We start from the raw sequence: 17,334 nt of genomic DNA, 5'->3' as shown, positions 1-17,334 counted from the left end.
TCTCAAAAGTAATAATCAATTCAATAAATTTCAAACAAGATATCTTAAATGGATTTTATAACCAAAATCTAAAGTTCAATTCAAGAATAATAATAACCACCAATACAATTTTCAAAAAGGATAAACAGAACATTTTACCCTATCAGACATCAAAACTTACTTTAGGAAATCATAGTTATTATAAAAGTAATACTTCCCTAAGAAAAGGAAAAGAGATCAGTGGAACAGAATAGTCTAGAAAGATACCCAAGTAATATATACAAATTAGTTTATGATAAAAGTGACATTTCATACTAGTAGGGAAAAAGTTGGAATTTTCAAAGGAAAAAAAAAATGATGTGATGTGACATAACAAATCATTCTTCATCTGAAAAAAGAGTAAACTTAGATTCATATCACAAATAAAATCTTCCAAAAGAACCAGAAGTAAATACAGAATAGTTGGAAAAATGTGAAAATAAAGCCTTCCGTCCTAGGTAAGACATTAAAAACTAAACATATAAAAAAGGCTGACGTTTTAAATCATAAAAATTTTAAAGCTTTTTTATGACAAAAAAATGTAGTTTGAAGGTAAGGAAGAACATGGGATAAACCATTTTCAGCATATATTAAACAAAAGATTTAAAATCAGACTGTGTCAGGGAGTCCTTTATACTATACCATACCATTGTACTATACCATAACTATGAGAACAGGACAGAAGATATAAATAATTCACAGAAAAAACGTTAATGAACAAGATATGTGAAATATACTCAAGGTTTTAGGTAAATGCAAATTAGAACAGCACTTTTTTGGCCACATAAGCATAAATTAATGCAACTTTCATATATTATAATTCCTATTTTGAAACCAACAGTTAATAAAAATCCTAAATCCAGAATTCTAGTTTTCTTAACCTATCCTGAAAAAATACTTGCATCTATGCACAAAGATGTATATATAATAATGCTCATTATGGCACTGTTTTTATTAGCAAAAAACTTAATGGGTTAAATACATTATGATGTATCTATATGGTTTTGTAGGGTAGTCAAATTCGGAGAAAGAAAGTAGAATGGTGGTTGCCAGCGATTGGGTGGAGGGGAATGGGAAGTTATTATTTAATGAATATACAGTTTCAGTTTGAGGTGATGAAAAAGCTCTGGAGATGGGTGATTGTGATGGTTGCACAACAACATGAATGTACTTAATGCATCTGAACTGTAAACTTCAAAATGGTAAATTTTATGTTTTACCACTATTTTAAAAAATGTGTTCACCTAAACGTACTTACAAAATAGTACAGTTTTAAAGGAAACAAATATGTTGTAGAACAATGAAGTATAATGCCACTTACCTTTCAAAGATGTTTTTAAGGAGATGTGCACATAAATATAAATGTATATAACTATAGAGAAAGGGCCCTATTGATGGAGGAGAAGTGTGACTTATATTTTGCTCTGCATAATTCCACTTCAATCATTGTTATAATGTATTCATTCATTACTTGTTTAATTATAAAAATCATATCAACCTGGTCTTAAAATAGTTGGTTTAAAAACTCACTTTTGTGATGATAACTTCTTGCTTCTGGCCAAGTCTATGGCATCTGTCAAAGCACTGATCTTCAGCAGCAGGATTCCAGGCCTAACAAGTACATGGATGAGTTGCTTTATTGCCCTGATCTATGAGTGTTCTGCATTTGTCCTTTCACTTCACTAGTATTCATTGATCATTTTCCGACTGAAAGTTTTCTGCCTGAAGTCAGATACTAACATCAAAAATACTGTGGGAGAAAAGTCTGCCTTCCCAATCACTATAATGATAGGCATCCTCCCTATACTACTACTTGTAATACCTAATACAGGGCCTGACATATGTGTCAGCACCCAAAATAATTTTGTTGATTAATCAATTTCTGCTTTGTTTTTCATTTTTAAAAGCATCTCTATGTATACTTAACAGAGGAAAAAGTTTACATATCCTCTTAGATGACTGATTTTATATGAGAAAAGATATGTAATTCTTGGGCCTATTTATAAAAAAGTTTTCTCCCCTTTTTCTGGTTTTCTTTCACTTTCCTCTGTTCATGAAATAAAAGTACAAAAGGGTTTCCAAAGTTGGAAGTCCTAAAAATTGTTCTCTGTATCAGTATTTGATGCCAATTTGCCTTGAAAGCTGAACTAAAAAAGTACCATTAGCTAATTAACACAGACATGATCATGAGAACTGTCTTAAGCTAAATAATAAAAGGGTGAAACAATGAAAAGAGAAGAATAACCAAAAAGATACAGAACTCTAGTAAGTGGTTTTTAAATAGTATTGTGAATTGTTTGGATAAGGATCATTAAATTTTAAATAAAAACTATGAGATGACTTTTTTAACTGAAAACGATATTTTTGAGGAAGGGAATATTTATTTACACAGCTAAATCGCTGAAAATAGAAACAAAATTAGATGCTTATGTAGGATTATAATATGATTTATACTTAGGTTGTTATTCTTTTTTTAAAAAGTCTCTTGGAATATAGATAAAGGGAAGGTTTTGCTGTTTACTTGCTGTAATTTGAGTTTTAGGTTCTTTTCCAGTATGGAAATTTAGATTTAAGGATATACTTAGCTTATGATTTTCTAAAACTGACAGATACCATATTTTGTGAATATTTTATATTTTACAATTAGATACATTTTAAAATCTTAATACCAAGAGACAATGCAAAGTATTTCTTTTTGTTACCTGTATTTTATCCAGGAACCTAATGACAAACTGGCAATGCAAGTCTAGTAATGGCTACCAGAAATCTAATTTACTTCATCATTACATAAAACTGATAGCTCTCATTTTCACATGTAATTAAAGAAGAAATTAGCTTCACTAGAAGTGAATATCAAAATGTTACCCCAATTCTTATACAATGTTCATGAAAAGGTAAAAGAAACTGGGCACAGTGGCAATATGCCTATAATCCAAGCTACTCAAGAGGCTGAGGAGGGAGGATTGCTTGCTTGACCTCAGGAGTTTGACACTAGCCTGGACAAAAGTGGAAGACCCTGTCTCTTAAAAAAAAAAAGGGTGAAAGACTTTCATGAGTCAATTATTGTTTTTATCAAATCATTATTTTTCTGGGACTTGACTTTTAAGTTAGAAACAACATTGGAAAGCTTAGTATGTTCAATGAAGAACACTCAACTAACTATAAAACTGCTAAAACATTCTGTAAATTTTTTAAAACTGTTAACAAATTTAGTCCCTGATCAACTTCATAATACTAATTTTTGATATTAACTTCTTTCATGCTAAGATTATTAGCAAGAAAAATAAAATTTGGGATTTGTTCTAAAAATCAGCTTTTAGAATTATCACTGGGTTAATATTCAACAATCTATAGTTACAAATATCTTTGTATTATAGCCATAAAATACTGCAACAAAGATTTAAAACTTCATCCACAGTACTAAGGCAAGAAAATACAACAGACCACACCATATCCATGACATTCACCCATGAAGGCCTAAGTATGATGACCCTAATTGTAATCTTACTGAGGTTACCCTAAGTCGAGGGAGGAAAAAAAAGCCTGAGTAACCCAGCCTCCCCCGAATAACTATAAAATTTATATCTCAGTAGAATTTCTGTATATTAAAAATCTTCTGAGTTTCAGGCAACAAGCTACAACCACAAAGTCCGAAGGCACAGAAATAGCACATGGTTGCCTCTATCCCACATAGTACCCAGTGCAAATTAGAAACTGAATTAGTCCAAGGTCCTTTCAGGCCAAACAACCTCTTTGTACATAGAAAAACATACTCCTATGTGAATGCAGATCCAGGTCACACAGCTTGGTGAGTAAAGTTCAAAGTGAATTTTAGCTTCTGTTCTACCCTTATGCCTATACTACACAACCACAAGTGACTGCACTGTATTAGGCAGTAAAATGTACTCAGAACGTTCCTTTAATGATAATTTGTTTCTCAAATTGTGATCCAAGACCACCTGGTACCTGAATCACCTATGATATAAACTAAAAATGCAGCTTCCTGGGTATAATTCTAGAACTCCTATGTCTCCAAAGCTGAATGCGAAAGAAATTCTGTTTTACCTAATTCTTAACGCACATTTAAGCTCTAGACCACTAGCACTATGATGGTAGTCATTTTGTCTATCTTGTTTATAGTTAGATTCCCAGTACCTATAATACCCTGAGGCAAAGCAGAATCTCATTATTTGTTGGCTGAATGAACCACTACCCTAAAAAGCATTATGGTTAATAGAGACTTATTATTGAAGAAAAGTAGAACAGTATAGCATAATAGTACTTAAATAAATGGACTATGATTCTGGTTTTGCCTGTTACTAACTAAAAGTAAATGTTAGTACATTTACTTTTCTGTGGTTCAATTGCCTCTTCAGTAAAGCAGAAAACTGTTTTCCTTTTCTTTCAGAGATGGGTTCTTGCTCTCTTACCCAGACTGAAGTGCAGTGGCCGAAACATGGTTCACTGCAACTTCAACCTTGCGGGCTCAAGCGATCAATCTTCCTGTCTCAGCGCTGCAAGCAGCAGGGACTACAAGCACACACCACCACACCTGAGTAATTTTTTTGGTACTTTTTTTTGTAGAGGGGAGGTTTCGCCATGTTGCCCAGGCTGCTCTCAAACTCTTGAACTCGGGCAATCCATTCACCTTCGCCTTCCAAAGTGCTGGGATTATAGGCATGAGCCAAAGCCCCTGGCCAGAACAGAGCATTTGATAATGGTATCTACCTCATAAAAATACTGTGATGATTTCAGTAAAGTAGCTTAAGAGAAAGCTCTCAATCCATATTTACTAAGTTTTTGTTAACTATTTTTAAAGTTTGCCTAAGAATTTTCACAGTTAATTGTAACTATGAAGGTATTTACCATGTAGTTTTTTGTCTTATTTTTTTTGAAAGAAGTACTTACATTCTGACAGTACTAACATTTGAAAGAAGTATTAACATACAAAACTACTTACTGGATCCATTAAAAACACTCGAGAAGCTGCAGACAGATTCAAACCAACTCCACCTGCTTTTAAAGACAGAAGCATTATAGTTGGAGATCCTGCTTCAGTGTTTTGAAAACACTGAATTGACTCAACTCTTTTCTTTTGGGCCATGGAACCATCCAAACGGGTAAACACAAATCCAGAGGCTCTAACAGGGGTAAGAAAAGACACGAGTAACAAACAAATTATTTAAAATATTATTATTATAAAAATAAAGTTAATGCAAATCAACAGGAAGTTGGGGGAAAAAAGTAACTACAAATCTCCTTAGTAAATTCTTTCACTCATTTATTTTAACAAATGTTTACTGAGCACTCATTAATACGCTAGGCACTGCAGTCAGTCATTTTCTGCTAAATTCAGGACTTAATCTTTAAATCCTGTGCTGCCAGGAAGTATTCTCTATTGTGACTGTGAGTATCTTTTAGATAAAACGACTAAAACTGGCAAAACAGTTATTTTTTTTGCTATCAAAGTCAATACACTTATATAAAATTTTTTACTTAAAGTGAAAAATATTGTGGAACTTACTTAAGTGGTATTTCTATTAAAGACAGGAATGTTGTAAACTGAGAAACAACCAAACTTTTTATGTTGGGATTCTTCTTTCTTAAATCAGTCAATGCATGCATTAGCGCATTAATCTGAAAAATATTAAGATGTCCATTAGATTCTATTTTCAATCAGTAAAATTAGCCTAAAATTTTTTATCATTAAAGGTCCTGAAATGTTATTTCCCTAAAATGCAAAAGCCAAAGACTACTCATTAAAAAAAAATTAAGACTGAAAGACCACTATAATAATCTAAACCTATTTCCTCTCAACTTCACCACTAAAAATAAACAAAAAACCAGTGGTCGCCAACAGAATACTAAATGACAGGAATGAAAGCAGAATTACTATTTGTATATTTCCTTATATACTCAAATACTCAAATATTTGTACATGAGTATTTTACCTTTGAACTGGATGTCCATTCCATACTAGACTTTTTCTCACTGTCACATGCTAATTCTTCTGGAGGACATTCTAATAAATTATCTTCATGTATATCATTTCTGCATAAAGGGCATTTAGCATGTGGCTATATGAGAAAGAACAAAGTATGAGCAACACTTAACAGAAGAACAAATATAATTTTGTCTAAAAATTTTAAAATGTATGCTAAAATCTGTATCTCTCATAGCTAACATTTGATTAAACCTTTTAATACATTTCATCCATTTAAGAGACATCTGAACGTGCTGAATTCCAGACATAATGTGGTAAGTAGAATGGGTAAAGGAGGGAGCAAAAGTATATGATCTGGGTTAGCTAGAAGCAAGAACAGGAAACTAAATATTATAACATTTGTAAACAAGTTTAAAAAAATCCATGAACAACAATTTTTGGAATCTAAATACAATACAGCTACACTATTTAGTACTATTCTTTAAAAAAAAATCCTTCTTAATGGCTTATAAAGCTATTAAGCTTATAAACCTTGTAATAGCTTATAAAGCTACCAGGATCTGTTAAATCCTATCAAGTTCATTCCAAAGCAGCATCTGTTGTACCCATTTGAACCTGCTAATAAGATTATATCTTAAATAATAGATGTAAAACACCATTACAGTAAAAAAATTCTGAAGCTAAAATTATTTAGAAGTCAATACAATGGGGTTATTTTTGGGGAAGAAGTAGAGGGTAAATGATTGGGAGAGGCCACATGGAGTCCTAAGTAGTAGATACAGAAATATGGTTACTTCATGATAATTCACTGAGCTATATAATCATAAATTTGTACATTTTTTCTACATGTTATATATCAATTTAAAATGTTTTAAAAAATTCTACCCCAGCTAAATCACTGCTTAATAGACTAGTCCACTTCAAAAAAATTCTACCACATGAAAGAATTTAGACCTACCTAAGCAAGAAACCTACTTGAAGCAAGTCACCAGCCAGGAGCCCTAACCCAGGCTCCCCAGCCTGTCCCTGTGTTGTCTTTTCAATTTTTCCTTATATGGTCTGTCCTTTTTGTGATTTCTGTATAGGACTCTGTATCTTCAGCTGTGGTATTATTTTTGTTTTGTTTTGTTTTTGTCTTTTAAATTAAGCCTCAGTTGAGCCCTTGTGATGTATATTAAATAAATGCATTTTGGTCATTAAAAAGAAAAGAATCTAGACCTACCTTATCCAAAACAATAGCCAATAGTTACATGGGGCAATTAAGTTCCTGAAATGTGGCTAAGCCAAACTGAGGTGTGCCATATACTACAATCTAATTCTAAAGACTTAGTTTTGTTTTAAAAAAACCATATCACATTAATACATTTTAAATTTTAGATATATTGGGTTAAATAAAAATGTATTAAAATTAGCTTAATGTTTCTTTTTACTTTTTAAGAATATGGATACTGGAAAATTTAAAATTACCTTTGTGTCTCACATCATCAATCCATTTGTTAAACAGCAATGATATAAACAGTTAGTGAAATTAAGATATTGACTGTGAACATCATTTTATGTTAAGGATGTTGCATTAGGAGAAATATATCACCTATTAAAATAGTGAAATAATTAACTATAAAAGGTGTATTATTAAATCCAAGTGCAAAACTCCATATACTCTCTTGGACTTCAGTTTTTATTACATTAATGACAGGTACACTACTCTATGAAACAATGAACCTCTTCTGAGCAAAAAACTAACCTGCTCATTCTGAATGACTTGGCAAATACAGGGTTTACAAAATACATGTGCACAATGTGTTATCACAGGAACTGTTAAAGAATCCAGGCAAATTGCACATTCTTCATCTGAACCTGAGCTCAGAATTAACTTCATCTTCCTTATTAACTTCTTTCGCAGTTCTTCAGGTGTATCATTTCCTAGAGAAAAGGCTGAAAAATTAATTTCAGAGCAAGGTTTATAAATGACAAGTTAATCTATCTCATAAAAGGAAAAGTTTTGCTAGCCAGTTGGGATAGTATCTCATCATTTTCTGTCACAGGAAAAAAGCATAATATAAGCTTGAAATTTTAAAAAACATTCAAAAAATAGTAGCCAACTCACATAATATACCTCATAGAGAAGCATCATTATAACATGATATGAACATACCAGCACACAAAAAAACGCAGGTCCAATATTAATCTTTTATCAAAGGATATCTATCACTGGAGATCCTGGAAAGACCTCATTATAATTCCATTTCATTGGTAAAAAAAGTATTGAATATATTTCTAGCTGAGGCTCACACTAAAAAAAAATCTCCATTTGACAGAACAAAATTAATTAATGCCACATTTAAAAAAATTACCATTCTTATTTAAGTATCTCTAACAAATACAATGGTATGAAGTTATCACATTTACCTACCTGAGGGGCCACTGGAAGACACTGCGTTTGTAAGAAGGTAAGTATGACAACAAATTTGCCGCAATCTAAGCAAAAGACCCAGGACATCTGCATAATGTGCCAGGACAGTCCCTTCATTAAAATATCTAGAGATTAAAATGTCAAATATTATTAAGCCTGCTAAATAATAATAATTTCCTATTCTAAAACAGCAGAGTAAAATGGCATTGTTCTTTTCTTCTCTTGAAATTACTCCAAAACAAGAATGAAAAACAAAAAAGCAAACTCTAATAAAACCAAGAGAGATCTGTAACAATAAGGGACAATATATGGCTGCTAACTGCAGTATAAGTCAGATAGGAAGATGCTGAGAGAGATAACTGTAGATGTCAAACAGAGCTGACAAACCACAATTCTTTAAAATGGATGGCATGCTCTAAGGGGGAAAATCAATACCTCTCATGTGCAGAAACAGGAAAGGGAACATGCTTGGAGACTTGACCTTCCCTGGAGAAGTTTATACCAAAAAAGAAGGAAGGCAAACTGAATACAAAAACATACATGTGCACTGTGTTTTCAAAAAAAAAAGTCTACAGGCACAGCACTTTACACTGTAAGCACCCCTAAAGTTTCTGAATCTCTGTTTATGTGTACTAATAAAACCTAAAGTAACTCAACATGTAACCCTGAGTCGTAAGTAAATTGGGTTATTTCCTGCTGGTCTGGGACATGTTTATGATCTTTCCCTTCATGTGCAAATAATCTAGCAAACAGCTTGTAACAAGAACTCAAAATATTCAAGTATAAGTAATAATCAGCAGAGAGCAAAGGTAGGGAACAAATGGCAGTGAAAGGAAACAGCAGAAAAATGTTGCCACAGAGCAAGCAAAAGTTATGACCAAAGATACTGTCATAATTTAACATCACCCAATAAAACAGTTCTTCCCCAAAAAAAGCTTAAAGCACAGCTGCTCGGGAGGCTGAGGCAGGAGAATTGCCTGAACCCAGGAGGCGGAGGTTGCGGTGAGCTGAGATCGCGCCATTGCACTCCAGCCTGGGTAACAAGAGCGAAACTCCGTCTCAAAAAAAAAAAGCTTAAAGCAAAGACAAAGAGCTTTGAAAAAAAAAATGGCAAGACAACATAAAGAGATGAAAGATGAGCTGGTATAGCTCAAGAAAGTGAAAGAAAACAGTGAATCATCAGAGAAATGAAAGTCACACTGAAACCAATATAAGTCATTATCAAAAAGGCTAGTAACTGATAAAAACATAGAAAAGGATGTAGGAAACAGGATTGAAAAAACAAAATTAAACAAAAAAATGTAAAAGATCAGAAACAGGCCAGGCGCAGTGGCTCATGCCTGTAATCCCAGCACTCTGGGAGGCTGAGGCAGGCAGATCACAAGGTCAGGAATTTGAGACCAGCCTGGCCAATATGAGGAAACCCCATCTCAACTAAAAATACAAAAATTAGCTGGGTGTGGTGACAGGCACCTGCAGTCCCAGCTACTCGGGAGGCTGAGGCAGGAGAATCGCTTGAACCTGGGAGGCAGGGGTTGCAGTAAGCTGAGATCACGCCATTGCACTCCAGCCAGGGTGACAGAGAGAGACTCCATCTCAAAAATAAATAAATAAATAAAAAAAATGATACCTATGGAATGCAGATAAAAGACATCTAACATACACACAGAGAAATAAAATAATGGAACAGAAAACAATATTTAAAGAAAGCTTTCCAGGAAAGGGGGAAAAAAGCCTAGAATCTAAAGATTTAAATAATACCACAGGGAAAGTCAACAAGGAGGTTGCTAAACTTTAGAGGAAAAAAAGACAAAACAAAACCAGTCTTCCCCACAGAAACATTCAATGCAAAATACAGTGATACAATGACAATATAGATTCTGAAGGAAATGGGTGATCCAAAAATTATATAACCAGGCCATCTGAGATATTTAAGTATTTTAAAGCAACAGAAGAAATATAGCCTAATGGCTAAGAGCACAGATTTTTAGAGTTAGCTGGTCATGAATTCAAAACCTGGCTCTGCCACTTTAATTATGTAACCTTGGACAGGTGCTTAACCTATGTCTTGAGCTTCCTCAGTTGTACAGTGGCATTGTTAAAGTGCTTACCTCATAGAACTACTGTTATTTAATTTAATACATGTAAAGTATTTAAAATAGTGCTGGGACTATATTAAGTGCTATACACTGCTGCTAGTGTTAGTCTGCTAATCTGCTGCTAGTATTAGTACCGGTAGTATTATGGCAACAAATACTTCTGAATATTTAACAATGTAAGGAATAGGCAAAATAATACAAAGGTTAAACTTACAAGCTCTAAACCAAACTGCCAGAGTTTAAATATCAGTCCTGTCATTCACTAACTGTGTGACAATGGTACAGATCACCTAAACTGCTCTGCCCTTCCCGTAGAACTGTCTTGGTAAATGGCAATTCCATCCTTCCAGATATTCAGGTAAAAAGGCTTGAAGTTATCTTTGACTCCTCTCGTTCACACACCATAGCATATCCACCAGCAAGTTCTGTTGGTTTTATATTCACAATTTAACAGAATCTAATCATTTCTCATTTCCTTTATCACTACCATGGTAAAAAAAACCACCATCGGTGGCTTATGCCTGTAATCCCAGCACTTTGGGAGGCCGAGGCGGTTGGATCACCAGGTCAAGAAATCGAGACCATCCTGGTCAACAAGGTGAAACCCCGTCTCTACTAAAAATACAAAAAATTAGCTGGGCATGGTGGCACGTGCCTGTAATCCCAGCTACTCAGGAGGCTGAGGCAGGAGAAATGCCTGAACCCAGGAGGCAGAGGTTGAGGTGAGCCGAGATCGCGCCATTGCACTCCAGCTTGGGTAACAAGAGCGAAACTCCGTCTCAAAAAAAAAAACCCACCATCATCTCTTACTTTGATTGCTACTGGTCTCCCTATTTCTGAACTTATTCCTATTCAAACAACCTAAATCTGAACACCGCAGGCCAGAGTGATCTTTTAAAAATACAAATCAAATTATGTCACTCTCCTGGCTTGAAACCCTTTAAGGTTTCCTGTCATAAAAAGTAAAACCCAAAGTCCTTGAAATATGTATTACACAGCCCCATTCCAATACATCTTTGATATCATGACTATTTTCCCTTTTGTTCATACTATCCAGCCATACTTGCCTCTCTGTTCTTCTTCAAGCTCCCCAGACATGCTCCCAACTGGGAGCATTTACACTTGCTGTTTCTTCTGGCTGAAACACCCCTTAATCCCAATCTCCTTTAGATCTTTGCCTATATATCATCTTCTCGTGAAGTCTTCCTTAATGCCCTACTAAAATAGCTTTGGCATTCTCCATCCCCTTTCATTGCTTTATTCCATAAAACGTAATCATGTTTTAAAATTCCATTTATTCCCATTAAAATATAAATTCCTTGGGTGCAGGGATTTTTGCATTTTATTCTGCTGTATCCCAATCTGTATTGCCTGGCACACAGTGGGCACTTAATAAATTTTTGTCGAAAGAATATGAAAAGAAATAAGTTTTGAACTCAGAAATCTCCTGCTTAGAACAATCTTTCCCAGTCTCTCTAATTCCTATCAAATCTGCTTTGTACCTACCTCACTGAAGTTTTTATGCTTTGAAGATTCCCCTTTCACAGTCCTATTCTGCTTTCACTTGTCTCTTATTCATTCTGTTCCCTATGGGCATTCATATTAAATCTGATCTTGCTTGGACTAGAATTTCACACCTTCTACCAATCCTTAATCTTCTTGTTAAACCTCTTTCATCGGTTCCTATTCCCAGATTTCCACACGATGCTGGAAATAGAAGCAAGCAAGGTCTTCTGGCTAGCAACTAAGAACTTTGGTTTAATGTAAGCTTTAAATTTATTCCAAACTTAAGAAATTACTTATCTGGTGAATGATACTATTATTTCATTCACTTTAACTATTAATTTGTAAAACATACTATAATTCAATGGCTTTCTTTCTCCATACCTTCCAATAGTAGCTCTGCCTTCATTTTTCACAGACTGATAAATCCTTCTTTCGTCATCTGAAAGTGTAATGTGCTGAATAAATACTTTACGTTCTGGTAACTCCAAAACAGGTTTTCCTTTAATTTTGCTTGTCTTTGTTCTTCTAAGTGTAATATTTTTAATTAGGGACTGTAAACGCCTAATCAGGATAAAACAAATAATTATGTAACGTTTAATTTCTATATAAATTGATCCAATAAGAACAAAAAAAGTCAAATCCCTTATTTGGGGTTTTAACCAATCTGATAATCACAGAAGTATTTTACAAAAATAAATTAAAACAAATGCAAGGAAATTTCCCCTCAATACCTATCACAGTTTAATGTTCTTATATCCTGCTCTTATTCTCTTAAGCTCTGCTTGCCATTTTTATTCTAATCATTGACTCTTTCACTTCTCAACTGTCCTGCCAAGTCTATCACCCAATAGTTAACACTCAAATTCTAAGTATCTATTACGTGCAAGACACTGAATTAAATGTTGTAACAACACAAATATGGGTAAGATACTACCTTCTGTAATATGAAAATCAAAGGTACATAAAAAAGTAATTGTGTAAAGTAATGAGTGTCCCCAAAATAAAAACGTAATATGGGAATTCATAAGACAGAAATGCTTTACAGGTTCCACAATCTTTACATTTCCTTTCCAGTATTAGAAAAAAAGAAGTGTATCAATTCTTACTTTCTTCCCAACATTGAAATATAAATACAATTTCCTGGAGTTTAAATAGTTGGTTCTGAGGAATCAAGTGGACAGTGCTGCCAACTAGGTTAGTGGCTCTTGAAGCTTTTCATTATAACTCACAATAAGAAACACATTTTATTCCATCCCACAAAAATATACAAACACATACAAAAGAAATAATTATTTCTCAAAATAATACTTATTATGTATCATGCACTCTGATATTTACTTATTGCTTCTTCTCTATTTCATGGTCTTTTTAAATGCTGGCTACCATCTTTATAAAGATTTTTTTATCCCACTAATGGAGCTCAAATCCTTAGTCTATACACTGCTCCTTTGGCCAAAAAGTTGAACCACATTAGTCCAGCAGCTTCTTGCAAAATGGCTATCACTGAGTTTTAGTTTACGTTCTCAACTTTCATCTAACTCCACCAGAAACAACCACATAAAAATTTCTTATACAACTTCTGTTGAGGTCATGGTATATCACATCATTCACTATATAAAGCTATATAAGGCTGGGTGCAGTAGCTAATGCCTGTAATCCCAGCACTTTGGGAGGTGGAGGCAGGCAGTTCACCTGAGGTCAGGAGTTCAAGACCAACCCGGCCAACATGGCGAAAACCATCACTACTAAACGTACAAAAATTAGCTGGGCGTGGTGGCACACACCTGTAATCCCAGCTACTTGGGAGGCTGAGAGAGGAGAATCACTTGAATCCAGGAGGTAGAGGTTGCAGTGAGCCAAGATCACGCCACTGTCCTCCAGCCTGAGTGACAGAGCAAGACTCCATCTCAAAATAAATAAATGAATAAATAAAAATAAATAAAATAAAGCTATTTAAGATATGAAAACAATGCACATTAGATTCTCAAGGGATATAAAATTTTTCCTGCTAAATCTGTTAAGGGTGGTTGTGGGGCTTTGGGGCTTAGCAATATACAAAGAACACAAAGTTATGTCTTTCCCTTAAGTTTAGCCAAAACAGGAGAAGGGTAGTTATAGATAATTAGAAATCTTTGTCTTTCCAAACAAGCATCACTAGGTTCTAAAAGACAAAGGCATTGAGCCATGAACACTTTTTAGAAGGAAAAGTTAAGAGTCAAGTTAAAATAGTAAAGAAAATGCCAACTGGTTCAAGTTGCTAACAGTTGTTTGTAACCAATATTAATCATTGTCTGAAATTACTTACCTAAGTCCTCCTTCATCTCCCATTGTGACAGGACGCTGTATTGTTCTATGCCACCATTCTCTATCAATAAATGGTTTAAGTTTTAAAAAGGAAAGAAGAGACCATAAGTCCTTTAAAGAATTCTGGATTGGAGTACCTGAAAATAACAGGAAACTGTTATAACTCTTTGACCAGATTATCCAATAAGACTATATATTTGGCCCAATCAGAGAAGACAGCAATTAAAAATAGGCACTCTGTAGCAGGCCCATCACTATCAAGAGTTGACTATAATCCTTTATTAAATATATATACATCTCAAGATATAGTTTTGCTCTAATTTTTAGCTCTCACATGCCAAACTAGCCAAGAAAAAGACTGTGGTAAATTCTACTTTCTCCTTATCAAGTACATCCACTTATTTGGTTTTTAAAGCAGCAGCACTAGCAAGAAGGAAAAAGCAACTACTTTAAGTTTACGTTCTTTTCCTTACTTTCTAGTAAAGGTACTGTGAATACCAAACAGTCTAGAAGATGGGAAACAGAGAAATCAAGATTATGGCTGGATGATTAAGGTGTCTACTCAATCTTCAAGGTTCAAAAATAAGTCTAGCAACTGTTCCATAAGCTAACAAGAATTCAAATATTGTTATATCATGGGCAATTATGAAGAACAACTCAAACATATAATTAAATTACTTCTATAATTAATTTTGGGGCAAACTTTCATATCCACTTGAAGTTCACAAAGTTACTAACTTACATAATGATACATTTCAGAGATTTAATTTTTTAATAAGTTTAATGGTATTATTACCTGTCAAAACCCATCTTCTTTCTGATTCTAAGTCAAGTACAGCTTTTGTCTGCTGAGCATTTGGATTTCGTATGGCATGTCCTTCATCCAGGATCACTCTTAGCCACCTTATGCTATGTAATGGACTATCCCCTTTAGTCTGAAATAAATGTTATATATGAATTAAAAACACAGCAAAGTAAAATAGAACTTAATATGATTTGTTAATTAGTTACTATCATTATTTAATATCAACACTTACTATGTGCTAGGCACTGCTTTATGCACTATGTTAATTATTGAATACTCACAAGTTTATAAAATAAGTACATATTAGCACATCTCGTGTTACAGATGAGAAAACTGAAGCACAAACTGCTAAGTATTTACTCAAAGCACCACAGCTAGTGAGTGGCAGAACTAGCATTCATACCCAAGCAGTCTAGCTCTCTGCTGAGTCACTGGTCAATACACTGAAACTGTTCGACCTCAGATTAAAACAAAGCAATGATATAGAAATGGCAGTTGTAAGCATTACTTGAATTCAACAACATTACTTTCTTTTATATAAAAGGTAAACATATTTTTTTACCAGAAGATTGAACTTTTGATAGCAAGCTATTTCTCAAAAAGTTTTAACTTTAGAACACATGGAATTCTACAGGTAAATAACAATTAGACTCCTAATTTGAAAATGTATAAACTGTAACTACAAAAAGAGCATACCTTCAAACTGAGATATTAATCAAATCATTGTGATAGAAAATAATTTTCCAGACTATTAAAAAAGAAAATAAAATTCATTTACAAATTGCTTTATATACTTATAATCCAAATTTAAAATCTTAAGTTAAAATGTTCTAAATGAAAAAACGGGCCAGGTATGGTGGCACATGCTTGTAATCCCAGCAATTCGGGAGCCCGAGTGGGTGGATCACCTGAGGTCAGGAGTTTGAGACCAGCCTGACCAACATGGTGAAACCCTACCTCTACCAAATACAAAAAACTAGCTGGGTGTGGTGGCACATGCCTGTAACTCAGCACAGGCTGAGTTAGGAGAATCACTGGAAACCAGGAGGTGGAGGTTGCAGGGAGCTGAGATTGCACCATTATCCTCTAGCCTGGGCAACAAGAGCAAAAATCCATCTCAAAAAAAAAAACAAGAAAGAAAGAAAAAGGAATTCCTAAATTAGCATCTAAAGAAGACGCAACCCCTTAATGCAAAAAGAAAAAAAAAATATTTTCTATATATTAAGTAGAAAGAAAAAAAAAATAGTATAAAGCCTGATTTTTAGAACACTCTAGAAACTTGTGGCATATTTCTTACATTCAATCTTTAAAAGATCTCTAAGTATCAGCAATACTTACTCCATAGTCATGAGTTAAAATATTATACGTAGTCAAAACAATATCCTGTTTTGAAAGTAAGGCTGGTTCTCTAATACGATCAGGACCATAATAAACATAAAAATTCAAGTGTACATCTGATTTTATATGTTGTCCAAACTGGTCCTAAAGGAAAATTAGGAATATTTTAAATAATGAGCAGATTAGTGTCAGGCTTAATATATGTATAAAAAAGTAACTGCCCTGGCAGTAGTGTGACAAATCAAACTATTAAAATTGTATGAAATCAAGTTTCCTGCAGTCTAGACCAAAATAGTAGCAATGATAGAAAAAATGACACATACACAGTAATAATAATAGATTATATAAAATTTAGTTGGCCATACTAATCAGCAACTACTTCATTTTTAGGAGGAAAAAATCCAAACTTCTTTAAAACAATAGTGAGTTTTATAAAAATATTTTAATTAGAAAGCTCTTTAATGCTGCAATAGTTAGTAGACTTAATAATATAAAAATTAAACAGTAAAAGAACAACAACTAATATTTTCAAGGATGTGGGCAGAGATTTAAGCACTGTAGCCATTTTCTTTCACTCATTTATTAGAGGCCTACTACTTGCCAGATATCAAATACAACAGTGATGTAGCTAAAAACAAAGAACAGAAAATCATCCCTGACCTTCTTGAGGACATGATCGGTTTTAAAAATGTACTTTTTTCTTTAATCATGAAAACACCAGACCTAGAAGATTTTGAGCCGAAAAAAAAAAAAAATACCATGATTAAATTGGAAAAGATACCAAGGAGACACAGCTGGGAAGCTATAAGGGGTGAGATGTTAGAGCCCTAAACATGGTAGAAGTAGGAAGAAGACGGAAAGGACAGGCGTGAAAGAAACAAACTGAGACCGATGGGACTTGGGGACT

The 17,334-nt window shown here is 33.9% G+C and overlaps 1 protein-coding gene across 16 annotated transcripts in view; it reads right to left on the bottom strand.

The window, feature by feature from the left end:
- The window catches only part of HLTF (helicase like transcription factor), a 54,320-nt gene that overhangs the window by 3,306 nt on the left and 33,680 nt on the right, over positions 1–17,334 (bottom strand). For 4 of the 16 annotated variants that reach the window (XM_008983685.5, XM_008983686.5, XM_008983687.5 and 1 more), the window contains exons 15-24: positions 16,428–16,571; positions 15,081–15,219; positions 14,286–14,421; positions 12,362–12,541; positions 8,376–8,500; positions 7,707–7,897; positions 5,970–6,095; positions 5,543–5,655; positions 4,979–5,159; positions 1,549–1,629 (exon numbers count right to left, since the gene is read on the bottom strand). In XM_008983685.5, the coding sequence (XP_008981933.1) occupies positions 1,549–1,629; positions 4,979–5,159; positions 5,543–5,655; positions 5,970–6,095; positions 7,707–7,897; positions 8,376–8,500; positions 12,362–12,541; positions 14,286–14,421; positions 15,081–15,219; positions 16,428–16,571 (1,416 nt within the window). The remainder of the gene's footprint in view (positions 1–1,548; positions 1,630–4,978; positions 5,160–5,542; positions 5,656–5,969; positions 6,096–7,706; positions 7,898–8,375; positions 8,501–12,361; positions 12,542–14,285; positions 14,422–15,080; positions 15,220–16,427; positions 16,572–17,334) is intronic. The other 12 variants (XM_008983688.5, XM_002759507.7, XM_078354027.1 and 9 more) reach the window with 3 other exon arrangements.

This window comes from Callithrix jacchus, chromosome 17, assembly GCF_049354715.1.
Source record: "Callithrix jacchus isolate 240 chromosome 17, calJac240_pri, whole genome shotgun sequence".
NCBI classification, from domain to species: domain Eukaryota; kingdom Metazoa; phylum Chordata; class Mammalia; order Primates; family Cebidae; genus Callithrix; species Callithrix jacchus.
Note: the sequence above shows the minus strand (reverse complement) of the source record. Positions and strands in the feature narration are given on the sequence as shown.